Consider the following 17,600-nt stretch of genomic DNA (forward strand, 5'->3'; position numbering starts at 1 on the left):
TCCAATCCATTTCATTGTGCTTATGGGTAAATTTGAACAAAACTTTTTTATAAATATTTTAGGAGAGAAAATAAAAAATTATATTTTTTCATATATTAAATTTTGTATACGCACATGTTGAAAAAGTCAGAAAATTTCTATGAAATAAATTATCGTACACAAATAAAACTAATTTTAGCTTACCAAAAAACTAACTTTTTTTTTTCGATTAAGAAATTTATTCAAAATTGACCCCTTCCTCAAGGCTACTCCAGGTATTCCTCAGTGTATTATTGTACTATAGATGAAAGGAGTTGAGCTATGTGAAACAAATAGGTATGATTAAGAGCCTTACATCACAATCTTATTGTCAATTTATGGTGAATGGAAATTTGGAATAATCTAGATTTTATTGCTTTGTATTACAAGATTCCAACAACATGCCAAGCTGTCAACTTCACAGACCGCACAGAGGATAATGGAGATACAAATATTTAGTGCATGTATTTTGAAGGTCTGGCTGGGAGTGAGTCTTCTTCAGCAATGGAATACTAATTGCAGAACAATGTATCACGCGTAGCATTTCCAGTAGTTGGGTTCACTCTGTTACCAGAAACAACTTCGTTACAGATGAAGCATATTCAGACAATAAAACAATCTTAATTTATGTATATAATCTTACCCATCAGCAACTTTGCAGAGGTATTCACGTTGATCTTCTCTTAGTGGTACATCCGTGAAGTCTGATTCCAACCAAAACAACAAGCAAACCATCAAATGAAGATGTAAATATTTACTCTTGTGGTGTCATCATGTCTTAACAAAGTTTATTTACGCTATTAACATTAGATTTACAGGTTCAGATATTACATCAGCTCAAACATATCATAAGTTTCCATGATTACTTCTCATACAGAAACCAAACTTATGCAGGTGCACTGTACTAATTTCTACACAAACGACTAATCTATATTCTGACATCTGAACTGCATGTTGAGTATTAAAAAATTTCCGGCAGATTTACTAGTGATGGACATATTTCATAAAAAAATACAAACTAAAACAGGGTGAGATAATGACAAATGGAAGCACAGTGCCACTGTGAAGGAGAATATAACTTGTCTTTGTAAAGTTCATAGACATATTCATAGATTTTGCAGACAAACTTGTTTCCCATTGTTTTTCCTCCAATATATGTTTTCTTCTTTCTCCCTAATTGGCGCTTCCTGTACAGGTTGATTGAAACCCAGCACCAATTGTATCATGTCAATAATATACATCCTTTAATTGATTAAATGGGCAGGTTTGGAACTATAGCTTAGTAAACTAATCACCAACCAATATCAATGCAGGACTTTTAATGAGTTGAAAGCTATCATCAGAAGTACACTCTTTCACATCCATATTTCCCTTGAAGCGCAATAGTAGCACATTCTAGTTTAAGTGGTATTACATACCAGCACCTGTAATAATTGATCCCTTAAAAGAAGTGTTTCCTGTTGCAAGTGCACCTTCCAAGTTAGCATTGCTTAAATTTGCCTGCAGAAAGTGATCATTCATGCAGAACACAACCAAAAAGAAATTCGTCAATTAAAGTGGACTGGGGGAACATTTTCATCTCAGACTATAAGAAAATTTGAAGTTGTTAATCGTTTCCCATCTGATTGTATCCATATGCAATTTATCATTCTGTCTGATTGCAGATGGCTAACAATTATGTTAATGATGCATCATGGTATTTTAAGTTAACTTGATTGCACCTTCTATGCTATAATTGAAGTGTTCACGTTCTTTACTAGTGATTTCTTTTAGAGCATGTTCATGTGCATTCACTATTATATCCCTCATATTTCCATTTGGTCATTTAGTATCTCGTTTTCTCTATATCTATTTGAAACATTCATAATTTCTCTTCAAATAATATAACAAAAGGACGGGATGAGGAAACAGTTAATCAGATGTTGAGAAATTTGGGGATTAATCATCTACCCTCCACTCACACAATTTCGCTATGTTTGATCACTCACATTACGTAAACTTTTGGGTTGATGTGAGTACAATAGACAACACAACAATTACCTTCGTCACATTAGCCAGGGAAAAATCAGCATTTCGAAGATCAGCATCGGAAAGATCAGCACCTGACAAAGACAGCAGATGGGGGAGAGACTATAAATGTGAACGGTAAACAGGATTCGAAATGTTTACATTACATTCATTATTATGACATGTAGTTTTGGACAAACCTGTTAAATCAGCATCAAAGAAGCTAGCACCTATTAACTTTGCACCTTTAAAATTGGCTTGTCTCAGTATGGACTGTAACAGGCAACGTTAGTTAACCAACGTTAGTTAACTTATTACATTTTGATCAAAAGCACACATTTGAATGACTCCATCATCAAATTTCAAATCAGTTTAGTTTTAAACAGAGTCTAATGAGAAAATAAATTTTGCACTTGCAGTGTAAAAAGTTTTCAAACTACGATTCAATTAGACATTGTCATAGGTAAGTCTATCAACTTCATACAGAAACTACTTAAATTCAAGATAATCCCGATCATTAATTAGTCAAGAATGTAAAAATCTTTTGCAGTACAGATATTGATCTTGAATTTAATTAGAATGTCATACAATTACGGATTGTTATGTTCGACAATATTGTTTTGTTTATAATAATTACTTTAAAAGTTAACTTGACAGATAAAATGCATTGAAAGTAAACTCCTTTGAAAATTAAAAAGGGGAAAATAAAAAGTTACACCGTTTTGAAGTCTTGTTTGATCAGAGTCTTGCCACTGAAGTCCTTCCCAGTGAGATCCTGCCCCCGTGTCACTTCTTGGCCGTATGGCCCTCCACCCTGAATTCTCCATACCCATCATTCATGAACTCAAAAAGTCTTTAACTTGAATAACTGGGGTTGAAATTCTTATCGATAAACTATAAAATGTTGAGTTTTTTTATTACCTTGAATGCAAGTGCAGGATCAACAAAGATGAAAGAAGCAGAGAGGAGAGCAACGAGGGTGGCACCAGACACGGACTCACCCACTGAAAATGCGAGTTTCTGAGATGGTTGGCGAGTTTGCTTTGCGTTGAATCCCTGTGAAACGAAGCTGAGAGAATTACGGTGTTGAAGTTGAATAAGAGAAAAATAGGTAATAGGTAGAGTATACGAACCAGAAGAGGAAGATGAAAAAGAGTGGTGGGTTTGAAATTGGAGTTTGAGAGAGAAAGATGTGGCTTAGAAGTGGAACACAAGGAGACGTTCAGAACAAGAGCCATTTCTTGCAGTCACACCCACCCAGATGCAACTGTGATAGGTACCATCTCGCATGTGGATAATGTAATATCTCAAGCCTTTTTCTTTCTCATTTCAAAGCAAGTTCTTCTATAATTTTTAATCTTGAAATTTGTATCATCGTGATTAGAAACATTACAGGTAAAACATTTGCTTTCCCACAAAAAATTTAATACCAATAATAATTTAACTTAAAAAAAATGCTTTATAAGCGATCTAGAAAAGATAATTTTTCATTTGGAGATGATTTATATTTATTTAATTTAAAAAATGCTAAATTTAAATAGTATGATAAAAAATGCTAATGTTTTACTAGTTTAAATTTATTTATATTTTAAAATAAAAAAATTATCATAAACAGAAACATAATTAATTGTTATATTGACTAAATTAGACATAATTTTATAAAATAAAAATTATTATTATTTAAGTTAATTTTTATTATTAAAAAAATTGTAAGTTAGTTTAAGAATTAAAATATAAATTAATTTTTAAATTAATTATCAAAATTTTAATTATTAATTATTATTCATTTGAAATTAGTCTCTAGTTTAAAAACTATAATTAACTTGTGTAACTATATATAATGTAACAAAGTGTAAACTCCAATTCATTTAAGGTTCATATTGAACTTTATAAAACAACATGAATATAATTAATAAAACAACAATTAAATATGTATACTATGGTTGGTTTATAATATGACATGTGAATGGTTGGAACAATTCCAATGACGAAACCAATCCAATGACGAATTAGTGGTGATATTGGTAATGTATGTTTTGACATGTAAGGATTCAGAAAGTAAGTATTTTGATATACTACTAATCCTTCAATTCATATGGAGACGAATGGAGTGTGACAGAGAATGATAAGAGATCTTTACCCTAGACTTTTGGTCTCAGGTGTAAAAGATTAATCTCATTAATAGGGTAATAATCCCTATGTTTATGACTCTACAGAGCATAAATACCACTACGGGTATACCTATATTAAATACGTATGTCAAAGCATATATCCAGATAATTGAATTTAGAGTCAACTACTTATATGTTTATATGATTGATAAAATGTTATAAATGTTGAATTAATATGTGATATGTTAAATTTATGAAATTTTCTTTTGAATACTAGCTTACCCTGCCTTCTTCTCATCTGTATTGTTTTCTTTTTTGCAATGATCACCCGTTGGTGTGAGTAGAGGATGAACTAGGTGTTGATACGTTGTTAATGGAGGCTGATGATGATACCAAACGATTTGTTAGGTTTAACTAGATGTTGTATAGTAGTTTCTATCTTTTGAGAGACTTGTTAGTTTTCTGAGACCTTGTACATATATTATGTTGGTATAGTTATTACTCTGGATAATTGTGTTAATATTTTGTATGTTTCTTATCTATATGTTGTGAATTATCAGAATATATGATGTTTTGTTTGGTAGTTTATACTATTAAATGGGATGCTACATTTTTTGTATTAGAACCTGATTCCTTAGGAGATATGTAGGTATAAGCTTGCTTAGCCTCTGCTGTGTGTTCTCTGTGTTGTGTCAATAGTTGTATATATGTCTTGTGTTAGATTGAGGTTTCTTTCTCGATGTGGACAAAGTTATGGCACCTAGGCCACCACCTCCTCTTCTTACAAATCCATATACGCCCAACTTAGTAAGGGGTAATGGAATCTTTCATGGTAGCAATGCAACAATAGAATGCTTCCATGGCTCAGCAACACAACATAACTATGCAATAAATGAAGTCTTTTAGGTTATTAGTAGAGGCATCGCAACAAAAATATCTAGCTACTATGCAACAGATGGCAGATGCCCTGTGAATCAGCTGAACCTTCTTATGCTCCACATCCTGAAGCCCATGAGTGGAGTTTAGAGAGTTTCCTCCAACATCACCCAACTAAGTTCAATGGAAGGACAAGTCTAATTTAAGCTAATTAATAGAACAAGGACATGGAGAGAATTTATGATGCTAAGAGTTACCCAGTTGAGAACAGATTAACATATTTAGAATATATGTTTTTTAGGGAAGCGACGCATTGGTTGGAACAATATGAAGGTGATATTGGAAGAAAGTTGGGAAGCTGTCATATGGGAGTTGTTAAAAAAGAAGTTTTATGCAGATAGCGTGAAGTATAGAAAAAAAGTGGAATTTCTTTAGTTTGTTCAGGGGGATATGTCTATATCTAAGTACGTCGATCGATTCAAGCATCTAGGCAAGTTTCACACGTTGAGGATGGATGAAGAGTGTCAATGTAAGAAGTTTAAGAATGGTTTGAGGAGAGATCTCAAGTTGATGATAACTACACTCTCTATCAAGGAACTCCTGACTTTTGGTGAAGAAGGTGCGAGTGATGGAAAAGTTAAAAGCTGAAGTAGACAGTCAATAGAAGCAGTTGTAAAAAATAGGAGAATCATTTGGATCTAAATCTAAATATGAGGAGAGGAAGAACCCATATTTTAAGTCTTAATATGAGGGACTAAAATGTTTTCTTCTCACCAATAGTCTCAACCATCCTAAATTTAGTGTTTATAGTGTGGAGAGTCACGTGAAAGAAAATGTATCTTTAGTTAGAAGGCAACATCAAAAGATGTTATAATTGTGAAAAGGAATGAATGATATATAGTTAAAGATTGTTCTTTTAGCATAAGAATTGGCCTTCGGTCACAAACTCTTTGACTATTAAGATGCATGCACATATAATATATATATATATATATATATATATATATATATATATTATGGAAAATTATATTTTGATAATGTATGCAACAAAATACATTTCACTTTGCAACCCATTTTAATAATATAATAATATATTGATAATTTATGTTAAAATGAAAAATAAATATAATTAAGATATTAATATATTGAATGATCAAATGGAATATTATTTTTTAAAAGAGTGTCAAGATATTATCACCGAATTTAGAATATAAAAACTAAACTCGTTATGTATAATCTTATTCACAAATCATAGTCTACTAATATAAAATTATTATCTTATAAATTAAATTGTTTTTAAATTAGAATAACTAGAAAGAAGACGGATACCAACAAAATAATAACAACATAAACACAAATTAAATAAAGAAATAATTTATTTTTGGTGATAACCTATTCAATATAAAGTCAACAATTAAGAATGATCTAAAGCAATAAAATAATTTCCCTCTAATCAAATATGGATAATATTTTAAAAAATTAAGAATTAAATATGTTTTTTTAAATTATTATGAAAATTTGTATTTAATTTTAAATTAAACTATAAAATATTTACTCTTTATATTTTGTGAAAATTAAATACCTTTGGTGACAAATAATATAATTAAACAAAAGTTACAAGAAAATTTAAAAAAATAAAGAAGAAGAAAAATCCAAAAAATTGAAGTACTGTGCAAGTCAATAAAATCCAACACTATACAGTTATAATATTAAGATTACAGTATTCTAGGTGGGTGTCTTTTCCACATAGGTGGCTCTCACTAATTGTGTTAGAAGCAGACATGGTCATGTTCTCTATCTCTATTGCAGTGCATCAAGTCAAAACAAGTTTCTACTTAAAAAAAATCATTTTCAAAAGGTGCATTATTGTTTAGGCTATGTTCTTATTTAATGTTTAACTATATAATATAAGATCACGGGTCAAAATAAGAAAATTTCAAATATCAATCTCCAAACGCGCTTCTAGAGTAGAAAACAGAAAAAAAAATGACAGAGCCAGAAATAAGCAGAAGTAAAAGAGGAGGAAGATGGTCTCTCAGAGGAATGACGGCTCTTGTCACCGGCGGCACTCGCGGGATCGGGTTGGTTTTCATCTTTCTTTCTTGATCATCTCAACATACTTTCTCTTTTATGATTGTTCATTTCACTTTGTTTTGGTCTGATGATTCATTTGTTTCAAACTGTGTTTTAGACACGCCATAGTGAGTGACTTGGCCGCGTTTGGCGCGGCTGTGCATACTTGTTCGAGGACCCAAACTGAGCTCGACAAGTGCTTAGAAGAGTGGCAGAGTGAGGGGATTAAGGTTACTGGATCTGTTTGTGACGTGTCCTCGCCTCTTCAGAGAAAGAAGCTTATTCAGGAAGTAGCATCCATCTTGAATGGCAAGCTTAACATCTATGTAAGTATGTTCTACTCATAATGTCTAGTTCATACATTTGATTATATTGTATTTACAAGTCTAGTAACGTCTGGCACCAGCCTCATGAATGAAGAAGGAACTATAGTGTTTATAGTAAGATATGTTTTGTTCATTAATCATAAGTATGCATGAGTTTTTGTTTTATTTTAGGTAAACAACGTTGGAACAACCATTAGAAAGCCAACAATTGAGTACAGTGCTGAAGAATACTCACAGCTGATGACAGTTAATTTAGACTCCTCATTCCATCTGTGCCAACTTGCATATCCTCTTCTGAAAAAATCTGGAAATGGAAGCATTGTGTTCATTTCATCTGTTGCTGGCGTGGTCAGCTTGGGTACTGGAGCTGTCTATGCGGCAAGTAAAGGTGAGTGTCATCATCAGGTTTTTTCTTTCATGAACATGTGATCGTTAAAATATGATCACAAACAAATAAATATACTTACAATTTTGGTCTACTGAATTTCAGCTGCAATAAATCAACTTACAAAAAATCTGGCATGTGAATGGGCAAAAGACAACATAAGGAGCAACTGTGTTGTACCATGGGCTACTAGAACCCCGCTTGTTGAACATGTAATTTCCCTTGGCTGTTTTATTACTGGTGTTTATTTGTGTAAGATGATGTCGTTTATGTGGTTGTTCTAACTTTTATGTTTCTTTTTTGGTAGTTGTTGAAAGATGAAAAGTTTGTGGATGAAATAATGTCCCGTACACCAATCAAGCGTATAGCAGAAGCAGAAGAAGTATCATCTTTGGTGACTTTTCTGTGCTTGCCTGCTGCTTCTTACATCACTGGACAGGTGATCTGTGTTGATGGAGGATTAACAGTGAATGGATTTCAACCCAGCATCAGAATCACCTGAAATCATTACAACCATTGTGTGTTCACTTCGGGTGATCGGAGTGATTGAATAGATTTGAGGATAATATTTTTTGTTGTTTATTTGAGTGAATTTAGAAGTAAATGAGAGTGAATTTTGAAGTAAATTTTTTTAATTTGTCATATAAACTAAATCTTATACCAATTTTCATAAACTTTATTTCAAAATTCACTCTCATTTACTTTCAAATTCACTCAAATAAATAATAAAAAAAAATTACTTTCAAATCCACTGAATCACTCTCTCCCAATCACCTCCAATCACCAATTGCATAACAAAATAAAATGGTCTTCTTGGCTGCCATTTTCTTTAAATAACTTTAATGTCTTCTGATTTTTTATTAATTAGTTATTTAGTTTTCTAATTCTTTTTTAGTTTGATTTTGGTCTTTTTAATATTTTTTTTGGATTTAATTTAGTCTATTAATTTAAAAAAAAATGTTCTTTTTAATTAAATTGATACCAATGCCCGTAACATATCAATTCATAAATTTTGTAATTTTTTCAAACTATTTATTTATTTTTTACTTTTTTTAATTTTAGAAAAATATAAACTATAACATATTATAATCGTGTCATGTTTCTTTGACAATATCACAAGTGTTATAAGCAAGTATGACCTCACACTTGATAATTTATGTTTTTTTTTAAATAAATTAGAAAAATTAAAAAATTCCACGAATTGATGCATGATACGTACATCCATAACTTTATTGTTAATTTAACATGAGACCAAATTAAAATTTTTAAAAAATTGAGAGAGAAAATTACATAAAAAACAATAAGGAAACCAAAACTATCGAAATCAAATTAAATCACTAAGCCTAGAATAAATAATATATACCAATAGTTAAATACTATTATCTAATCATAAATTATGAGTATGAAAAGTTTTTTGTTTTTATATAATAATCATTTTTAAAATTATAATAAAATTATGTAAACATGTAAAAAAAACTTTTATATATATTACCCCGGACATGCCTATTAAAAGATTTACAATAAGATTAATTTCTATATATTAACTAATTAGAAATCATTCTAACACATTTTTTAATAATTATTATAAAAATTAACCATATAATTTATGATTATATGGTCATGTAAAAATAGTTACGTTGCTAATTTATTATAATTATATTCTTAAAAAATACGTATAAAAGAATAGACATTTCCATTTTTGTGGTTTTTAAAGTGCCTAATAAGGTAGATTTTGTAGTCAATAAAATATTCATTGAAAAATATTATCCATGGTGTTTGAAATATAGAGTATATATACAAAAACATTATCTTTGTTAAAACTTCAAATAACAAGAGTTCCTTTAAACAGAGAGAATTTGACAGTTGATATATTAGAAAGAGTTGTTTCAAAGAATGGTTGAAAATATAATTTATTTATCCAATTTGGCTGTGCATAAATTTATGTAATCCTTTTATTAAAAATATGAAAAACAGACGACATCAAATTATCCATTTAATTTTGTAAGTAAATGATTATTTATCAAAATCTAATAAATTGACACATTAATACTTAATAAATAAAAATTAAGTTTTTTCATAATTGATTTTATTTAATTCTTATATTTTTAAATATTTTGAAAAGTATATATTTAAGTTTGTTTGACAATTTTTCTATTGAAAATATTTTAAAAATTTATTTCTATCTTTTTAAAATATTGTTTTTATGAATGGATTAAATATCTGTCCATAAAACAATTATTGATAAAAGAATTAAATTCAATTTTATTAAATAAATAAGTTTAATGAATAAAATTATATTAATATTTTTTAATGTAATAATTTATAATCTTTTCTAAGGTAAGTATGTTATTTAATATTAGTATTAAAATTAAAGTCAAGTTGAAGAACTGTCTAGAGATAGGATAAGTATGATTATAAGGTAAATAAATTCGTGTGAATAATATAATTAGTATCAAAATTAAAGCCACCTGTGACAATTACTCAGAGAGTTTGAAGAAATACAATTATTATTACATAAATTCAGGTGGAGGAAATCATATATAATCAATTGGGGATTATTCACTCAAACAAATCGTTTCTCATATTCGTGTCATGTTTTTTTAAACTCTTTTTTTCTGTCTTATTTCTTTACCCACTATAAGAGCGTTTTAATTAAAAAAAGAAAAACTTTTAATACAGAGAGAGAAATAATTTAACAGATCATAAGATAAGACGTTTAATAATAATAATAATTAAATAAGTAAATATAATCCTTCCACGTGCATTTACTTAATTAACGGCAGCGTGGTTCACATGATCTAAGAACAGAAACAGAACTCCATTAATATTCTATTAAATTTAAAATATTAAATGTAGTTTTAGTTTCTATATAATAAATGAAGAAATATCAAAAAATGACATCATATACTTTTATAAGACTCTTATATAATTAAATGATGTACCAATTATTTTTTTCTTAAAGTATTTAAGTTAAATATATGAAAAAAATCCTTAAAAATATAAGTAATGAGATACGAATCTCTCTAAATTACTTTAACTTAAAAAAATATAATTTCTTTTGAAAGAATGGTACATATTAGTAATAAATTTATGGTCTCTAATTAATTTAATTAACTTTCTTGAAGTTGATTAGGTGGGGTGCATTGCATGTGAGACATGCGTGCATTTATTAATTCGATAATGATATTTTAATAATTTTTTAAAATAATTTTTTTATAATTTTAAACAACTTTTTGAGAATTCGATAAGTAATCATTTATGCGTTATCGAAGAGTTTAAAAAAAAAATAGTTAAAAAAACATTTTTCTTATTATATATAGAGAAGCTTGTATTGCATGTCTTGTGAGTGAAAAACAGTGGAAATGGCTGAGTTGGAAGAAAGCAGCAGTAAGAGAGGAGGAAGATGGTGTCTGAAGGGAATGACGGCTCTGGTCAGTGGTGGCACTCGTGGGATCGGGTTGGTTTTCATCACCTTCTCTTCTAAAACCACTCTTCATTCTGCTTTGCTTTTCTTCTGATATTTCTTCGTCGGAAACTGTGTTATAGGCACGCCATTGTGAGTGATTTGGCCGCGTTTGGCGCCGCTGTGCACACTTGTTCCAGGACCCAAACAGAGCTCAACAAGTGCTTAGAAGAATGGCAGAGTGAAGGCTTTCAGGTTACTGGATCGGTGTGTGACGTGTCCTCGCCACACGACAGAGAGAATCTTCTTCAGAAAGTTGCATCCACCTTCAATGGAAAGCTTAACATCTATGTAAGATAAATCTCTGCATAACTCTATTAGATCTAGATCCACTTTATTTTTTAATTCTTCTTCTTCTGTGTAAAACTGTTTCTGCATAATCTTTTTTTAGTCATGTATTTGCAATACTTTCAAATCAATCTGGTAACACCAACTATACGAATCTTCCTTTTTTATAGCAATGAGTTTTACCAGTGAGAACCACGTTGTTTGTAGGTAGAAATAAAGAATTATAATAAGATGTGTGAAAATGCTCCTAATTTTAGATGACAGGCCAGAATTTCATTTCGTCAATGATAAATATGCATGAATTTGTGGTTCTAGGTAAACAACGTTGGAACAAACTTCAGAAAACCAACAATTGAGTACAGTGCTGAAGAATATTCAGAGCTGATGACAGTTAATTTAGACTCCTCATTTCATCTGTGTCAACTTGCGTACCCTCTTCTCAAAGCATCTGGAAAGGGATGCATTGTGTTCCTTTCTTCTGTTGCTGGTGTCACCAGCATGGGTACTGGATCTGTTTATGCAGCAAGCAAAGGTCAGTAAAACATTACTACCATGTACATGCTATTACAAACAAAGAAAAAAACAGTAACATTTTTTGTTCATTGAATTTTCAGCCGCAATTAATCAGCTTACAAAAAATTTGGCCTGTGAATGGGCAAAAGACAACATAAGAAGCAACTGTGTTGTACCATGGACGACCAGAACTCCACTTATCCAACATGTAATCAGCTTAACAAAAGAATTTATCGAATGTTGGAATTATGAAAGTGTGTTGAATAATTTGTTTTACATTTTTGTTGCAGCTGCTCCAAAATCAAGCTTTTGTGGATGATGTGATGTCACGTACCCCACTTAAGCGGATCGCAGAACCGGAAGAAGTGTCATCTTTGGTGACTTTCCTCTGCTTGCCTGCTGCATCGTATATCACTGGACAAGTTATTTGTGTTGATGGAGGAGTTACTGTTAATGGATTTCAACCCAGCATGAGAATTACTTGAACTTCTTTCACTTATTTCTGTCAAACAAATCATTCTCATTTGCTTCCCTTATTTTAGTTTGCCTTGCCCAATAAAATTAAAATTTTGTTTCAAAAAGGCTTCGCTATTCACAATTCAATAACTTATTTCATTTCGTTTTTCCCAACTTTGTTTTTATACTTGTATTTTGTTATATATTTTCATTTTACCATTAAAGTATTTTTGGACAACTTTAAAAGATAGAACAAGAACAACTTTAAAATTAGCATTTTCTATTTTCAAAAATATACTCTTTATATCGAAGAAGATATGCAAAAATGTTTATGCGATCACTGTATAGAAATTTAACTCCTAAAATAGTTAATTAAGAATATATCTTTTACTTTATATAAGATTTTATATCATGATCACATAAAATTAACTTTCAATTATTCTATTTATTTTATTTCATCTCATTCAATTAGAGATTACAATTTGATTATTGAGTCCAATCATTTCCTAAAATATTTGAACGTTGACGAAAAAAATTATTTAAATACTAGTTTTAAATCTGGGCATACGTATGTTTATTTGTATGCTTATTAAAAACAATTTAAAAATTTAATAATTAAATTTTGAATAAAATCAAACTTAAATATAACTTATAAGTTTAAAAAATTAATATGTCTATAGAAATATAAATAGTAAATTTTATAAATATATAAAGAATAAAACATGTCAAAAAATAGAGTAAATTCTCTTCAAGTACAAATGATATGCATAAATATATAAAGTTGACTTATTAATAATACAAATCACTTTATGAATATTATGATGTAATGTGTATTGTAAGATTTGTCTAATTAATGCATTGCCAAAATCGTTCAGTATGTGTTGTTAAATTCATCTAATCAGACACACTCGTCTAATGTGTATTGCTAGACATTTGATTAATATATGGACAAATTTGTATAATGTATATTGCAAGACTTGTCTAATCTAGAAGGGATAGTCATCTAATGTGTATTCATATATTCATTTAATATGTGTATGAACATATATAGTAGTCTAACATATATTGTTAGACTAGTGTAATAAGTGTATGAACAAACTCATCTAAAGCGGGTTGTTGCAAGACTCCTCATATCAATGTGTGGACATATTCGTCTAATGTGTATTCTTAAACTCATCTAATCAATATATGATGAAATGACTCATCTAATATTTTTTTGTAAACTCATCAAATCAATATATGAACAAACTCGTCTAATGTGTATAGTTAGATCCATGTAATATTCTTTGTTATGCTCCTCTAATTAATGTATGCATATACTCATCTAATACGTATTTCAAGATTCATCATCTAATTAGTGAATGAACAAACTTTTTTAATGTGTATTAATAGACTCCTCTAATTTATGTGTTGATAGACTTGTCTAATGTATATTGTTAGAGTCATATAATTAATATATGTATGACTCATCTAATGTGTATTGTTGGACTCGTTTAATCAATAAATCGTGAAATTCATCTAATGTTTTTTGCTTTGTCCGTCTAATCAATGTATTCCTAGACTTGACTAGTAATTTTTTTATACTCGTTAAATCAACATATGAAATTACTTGTCTAATAATTTTTGTTATATTCATATCATTATTGTATGGACAATCTCGTGTAAATTTTTTTCTATATTCTTCTAATTAGTGTAAGAAAAGACTCTCTAATGAGTGTTGTTAGATTTGACTAATATATATTAGTAGACTTGTTTAATCAATACATGAACACACTTGTATAATATGTATTGCTAGACTCGTTTAACTAGTGTATAATCATATTCATGTAATGTGTATTACAAGACTCGTCTAATCAGTGAGTGGACAAACTTGTCTAATATGTATTAATAAACTCGTCTAATTTGTGTATAGACAAACTTATTTAATGTATATTTCTAGACGTCTCTAGTCAATGTATAAAAAATATTTGTCTAGTATTTGTTGCCTGAGTCGTTTAATTAATGTATGGACATAGTTGTCAAATCAGTGTATGTGTATACTCGTTTAAAATGTATTGCGAGACTTGTTTAACTAATGAATGGAAAAACTTGATTATTGTATGAATAAACTCGTACAATAAGAGCGATGCACTTCCGCAATGTATATTATTAAACTTATCGTATATGAACAGACTTTATCTAGTGTTTGTGGTTAGACTTTAATTAATATATGGACAAATTCATCTAATAGATATTTTTAGACCCATATAATCAATTGTGAAATGATTCATTTAATGTATTTTGCTATGTTTATATAATGATTGTATGAACAAGGTTATTTAATTTATATTATTAGACTTCTCCGTGCATCAATCAATTCATTCAATATTTTTTGTTAAATATTTTTTGTTATACTAGTCAGTAGACTTAAACTCATCTAATAAATATAAATATCTCATCTAATTTTTTTTAATATGCATCTAAACAAACTTTTATTATATATTTATAAACTCATATAATAATTTTTATTATATTCATCTAATCAATATATTTACAAATTCGTCTAATATATATATTATTGTACCCATATAATGTTTTTTTTTTATATTTATCTAGTATGTATTCCTAAACTCATCTAATCAATATACATCTAATATATATTTTTAAATTCAAGTAATAATAATATAAATATATTAATGCTATATTTTAAAATAATCAGTTAGCTTTTATTAAATTTTATTAAAGTCTTAAACTTCACATTTTCAAATTGAAAATAATAAAAAGAGAATTCAAATAATATAAAACAAAATTTTTATTATTAAAAATTAAACATTTGAAATTGTTTATTAAATAAAACATTTTAATTTATTCTATTACGAATTTAATTATTTAAAACTTATGTCCATATATATTAGTTATTTATTAAATAAATATCGATTTAATTTTTACATATAAAGTATGCACCAATACACAATAGATAATAAAATAAATTGTCTATTTTTTATATTATAATAGATTACGAGTGGTAAAAGGAATCAATTGACCCATTTTAGTAAAGTACATTTACCAAAAACATAGAATAAAATTAGACACTCCATGAACGGCTACACCAAGTTTATTTTGATAAATTTGCTAACTAATATCTTTAACAATATGAATATATAATTATTACTTTTATATATTAAATTAAATTACTTTTACTATAGTTAACAATTAAAGCTTAATGCATAAATATTAATCATCTAAATTTTAATATTTTTGTTGCATGTCAGATTGTTTCTTCTTTAACTTTTAACTTCAAAAAAAAAAAAAAACTAATGCAGAATAGACAGCAGATTAAAAATATTCACGCACTCCACTAAATTATTAAAGTAAAAAAAAACGGTTTTGCCTAAGATATATTGATTTTTATTTACTTTAAATAACTTACCAGTCAGATAGTACAACATATTAAAAATAATAAATAAACTTCAAACATATTATAAAAAATTACAGTAAATTAATTTATATAAAATGCAAGTTAATTTTTGTTTAGTAATAAACTTATCTTTTTATTTGTTTAAAAAAACATCTTTCAAAAATTTACAAAAAAATAAAATTTTATAGAACTGTTATTTATTTATTAAGTATATATATATATATATATATATATACACACACACATTAATTTATTATTTTTAAAACATTCGTTGACATATTCATTCATATTCGTATCTTCAGTAATTAGAGTGGTTTATACATTTTGTTTTCTTCCTTCATATGTATTAACAAATACGATATACGAAATAAAGTGATTAAATATAATAAAAATTATTATGAAAATGAAAATAAATACTTGATAATTAATACAACTAATTATAATGAAAAATACTTAAAACATCTATCAAAAATGTCTAAGTTATTTTACCCTTTACAAACCAATATTAGCAACAGATTACAAAATTAAAATTAAATAAATGAAATGTCTTAAAGGGGTTATATCTCAGAGTGTTATCATCTATATTGATTAACTGAACACGGGCTATCAAATCCATCAAATGCCGAAATAAAAATCCATTACATATTAAATAAAATCGAGATGACAGAAAACAAAAAAAAAAAGTTAATTAAAAATAGCACAAAACCCTAAACTCTTATAATTCACTGACCCAGAAAAATTGTTTCCTTTCAGAGCTCAGGTAGTGGAAGCCGCCCCCCTCTTCCTTGGTGTTGCCTCGGTACCTGATTCAAAACGATAACATTAAAGAAAAAACCCTAATCCAAACCCTAAATTTAAACGCTCAAATAATTAACCGCCCATACCCTCTCTAAAGCCGCTCTTGAATCTGCGAGGCACGTGACGCAGGTACCTCATTCTTCCAGTTCCGGTAGTCTTTCTCCTAATGGCCTTAACGCTCCAGTTATCTGAAACCATCAAAGACTCAAAACCGAATCTTTACACAGTCACTTACAACTTAATAAGTAAAAAAAAAAACCTTACACTTTCTGGTGCGCGCCGCGGGGAAGGCGCACGCAGCACACCGACTCTTTTGAAGGTGGAAGCTACGACGGCCACACCTCACACAGAGCGTGTGGGTTTTGTTCCTCCTCTTGCCGAAACTCCCTGTTCCCTTTCCCTGCACCAATGCGCAACCCAAACATTATCAGACTCATCAGACAATCAAATTTACCTTCGATCTATAAAGAGGAGGCGAAAGAAGTTGTATTACCATTGAAGCAGCAAATCAGAAATCCCTATTGGAGGATCTCATTATGACTGCCAAAGGAGAAAGGATTTATCATAAAAGACCACTGATGAGATTTTGGGCCCAGGCCCAATATATAACTTAAAAGAAAACACTGAGATCAATGTACGGGTGTTGCTATCTGCACCTCCCCAAGTGGGATATATACCTCCCTACTATTTTAATTTATTTCAAAAATATTCTACACCTCCCAACTACTTTCTTTTATTCCAAAAATACCCTACACATTCACACTATCCTTAACAAATTTTCTCTTTCTCTCTCTACATTAATGGAGCATTTACATGGCTCATTAATGGAGCATTTACCTGATTCAAATTTGAAATTGTGATATATTTTCTTAAATAAGTTTGATTCAAT

At 29.1% G+C, this 17,600-nt stretch overlaps 4 protein-coding genes across 5 annotated transcripts; 2 read left to right on the plus strand and 2 right to left on the minus strand.

Moving 5' to 3' along the window:
• Positions 1 to 293: 293 nt before the first annotated feature.
• LOC106757822 (thylakoid lumenal 15 kDa protein 1, chloroplastic) lies at positions 294 to 3,351 on the minus strand. Of its 2 annotated transcripts, none has more exons than XM_014640636.2 (8): positions 3,159 to 3,351; positions 2,947 to 3,081; positions 2,744 to 2,839; positions 2,226 to 2,298; positions 2,059 to 2,120; positions 1,443 to 1,518; positions 662 to 722; positions 294 to 582 (listed from the first exon to the last, which is right to left on the minus strand). In XM_014640636.2, the coding sequence occupies exons 1-8, from the start codon at positions 3,261 to 3,263 to the stop codon at positions 531 to 533; spliced, it is 660 nt and encodes a 219-aa protein (XP_014496122.1). In that variant the 5' UTR covers positions 3,264 to 3,351; the 3' UTR covers positions 294 to 530. The 2 variants fall into 2 exon arrangements, with proteins under 2 accessions (XP_014496122.1, XP_014496121.1); XM_014640635.2 differs by having other exon boundaries at positions 1,437 to 1,518; positions 3,159 to 3,348.
• Positions 3,352 to 6,919: 3,568 nt separating this feature from the next.
• LOC106757821 (tropinone reductase homolog At5g06060) lies at positions 6,920 to 8,309 on the plus strand. Its single transcript, XM_014640634.2, has 5 exons — positions 6,920 to 7,093; positions 7,204 to 7,411; positions 7,583 to 7,799; positions 7,902 to 8,008; positions 8,104 to 8,309. Exons 1-5 carry the CDS (start codon positions 6,999 to 7,001, stop codon positions 8,296 to 8,298), a joined length of 822 nt encoding a protein of 273 aa, XP_014496120.1. The 5' UTR covers positions 6,920 to 6,998; the 3' UTR covers positions 8,299 to 8,309.
• Positions 8,310 to 11,121: 2,812 nt separating this feature from the next.
• LOC106757263 (tropinone reductase homolog At5g06060) lies at positions 11,122 to 12,641 on the plus strand. Its single transcript, XM_014639895.2, has 5 exons — positions 11,122 to 11,253; positions 11,343 to 11,550; positions 11,863 to 12,079; positions 12,162 to 12,268; positions 12,351 to 12,641. Exons 1-5 carry the CDS (start codon positions 11,159 to 11,161, stop codon positions 12,543 to 12,545), a joined length of 822 nt encoding a protein of 273 aa, XP_014495381.1. The 5' UTR covers positions 11,122 to 11,158; the 3' UTR covers positions 12,546 to 12,641.
• A 3,818-nt stretch (positions 12,642 to 16,459) lies between these two features.
• Positions 16,460 to 17,335, minus strand: LOC106757434 (60S ribosomal protein L37-3). Its single transcript, XM_014640103.2, has 4 exons — positions 17,205 to 17,335; positions 16,976 to 17,111; positions 16,798 to 16,899; positions 16,460 to 16,716 (listed from the first exon to the last, which is right to left on the minus strand). The coding sequence occupies exons 1-4, from the start codon at positions 17,205 to 17,207 to the stop codon at positions 16,670 to 16,672; spliced, it is 288 nt and encodes a 95-aa protein (XP_014495589.1). The 5' UTR covers positions 17,208 to 17,335; the 3' UTR covers positions 16,460 to 16,669.
• Positions 17,336 to 17,600: the final 265 nt, after the last annotated feature.

The sequence above is a fragment of the Vigna radiata genome, chromosome 3 (assembly GCF_000741045.1).
Source record: "Vigna radiata var. radiata cultivar VC1973A chromosome 3, Vradiata_ver6, whole genome shotgun sequence".
NCBI classification, from domain to species: Eukaryota; Viridiplantae; Streptophyta; class Magnoliopsida; order Fabales; family Fabaceae; genus Vigna; species Vigna radiata.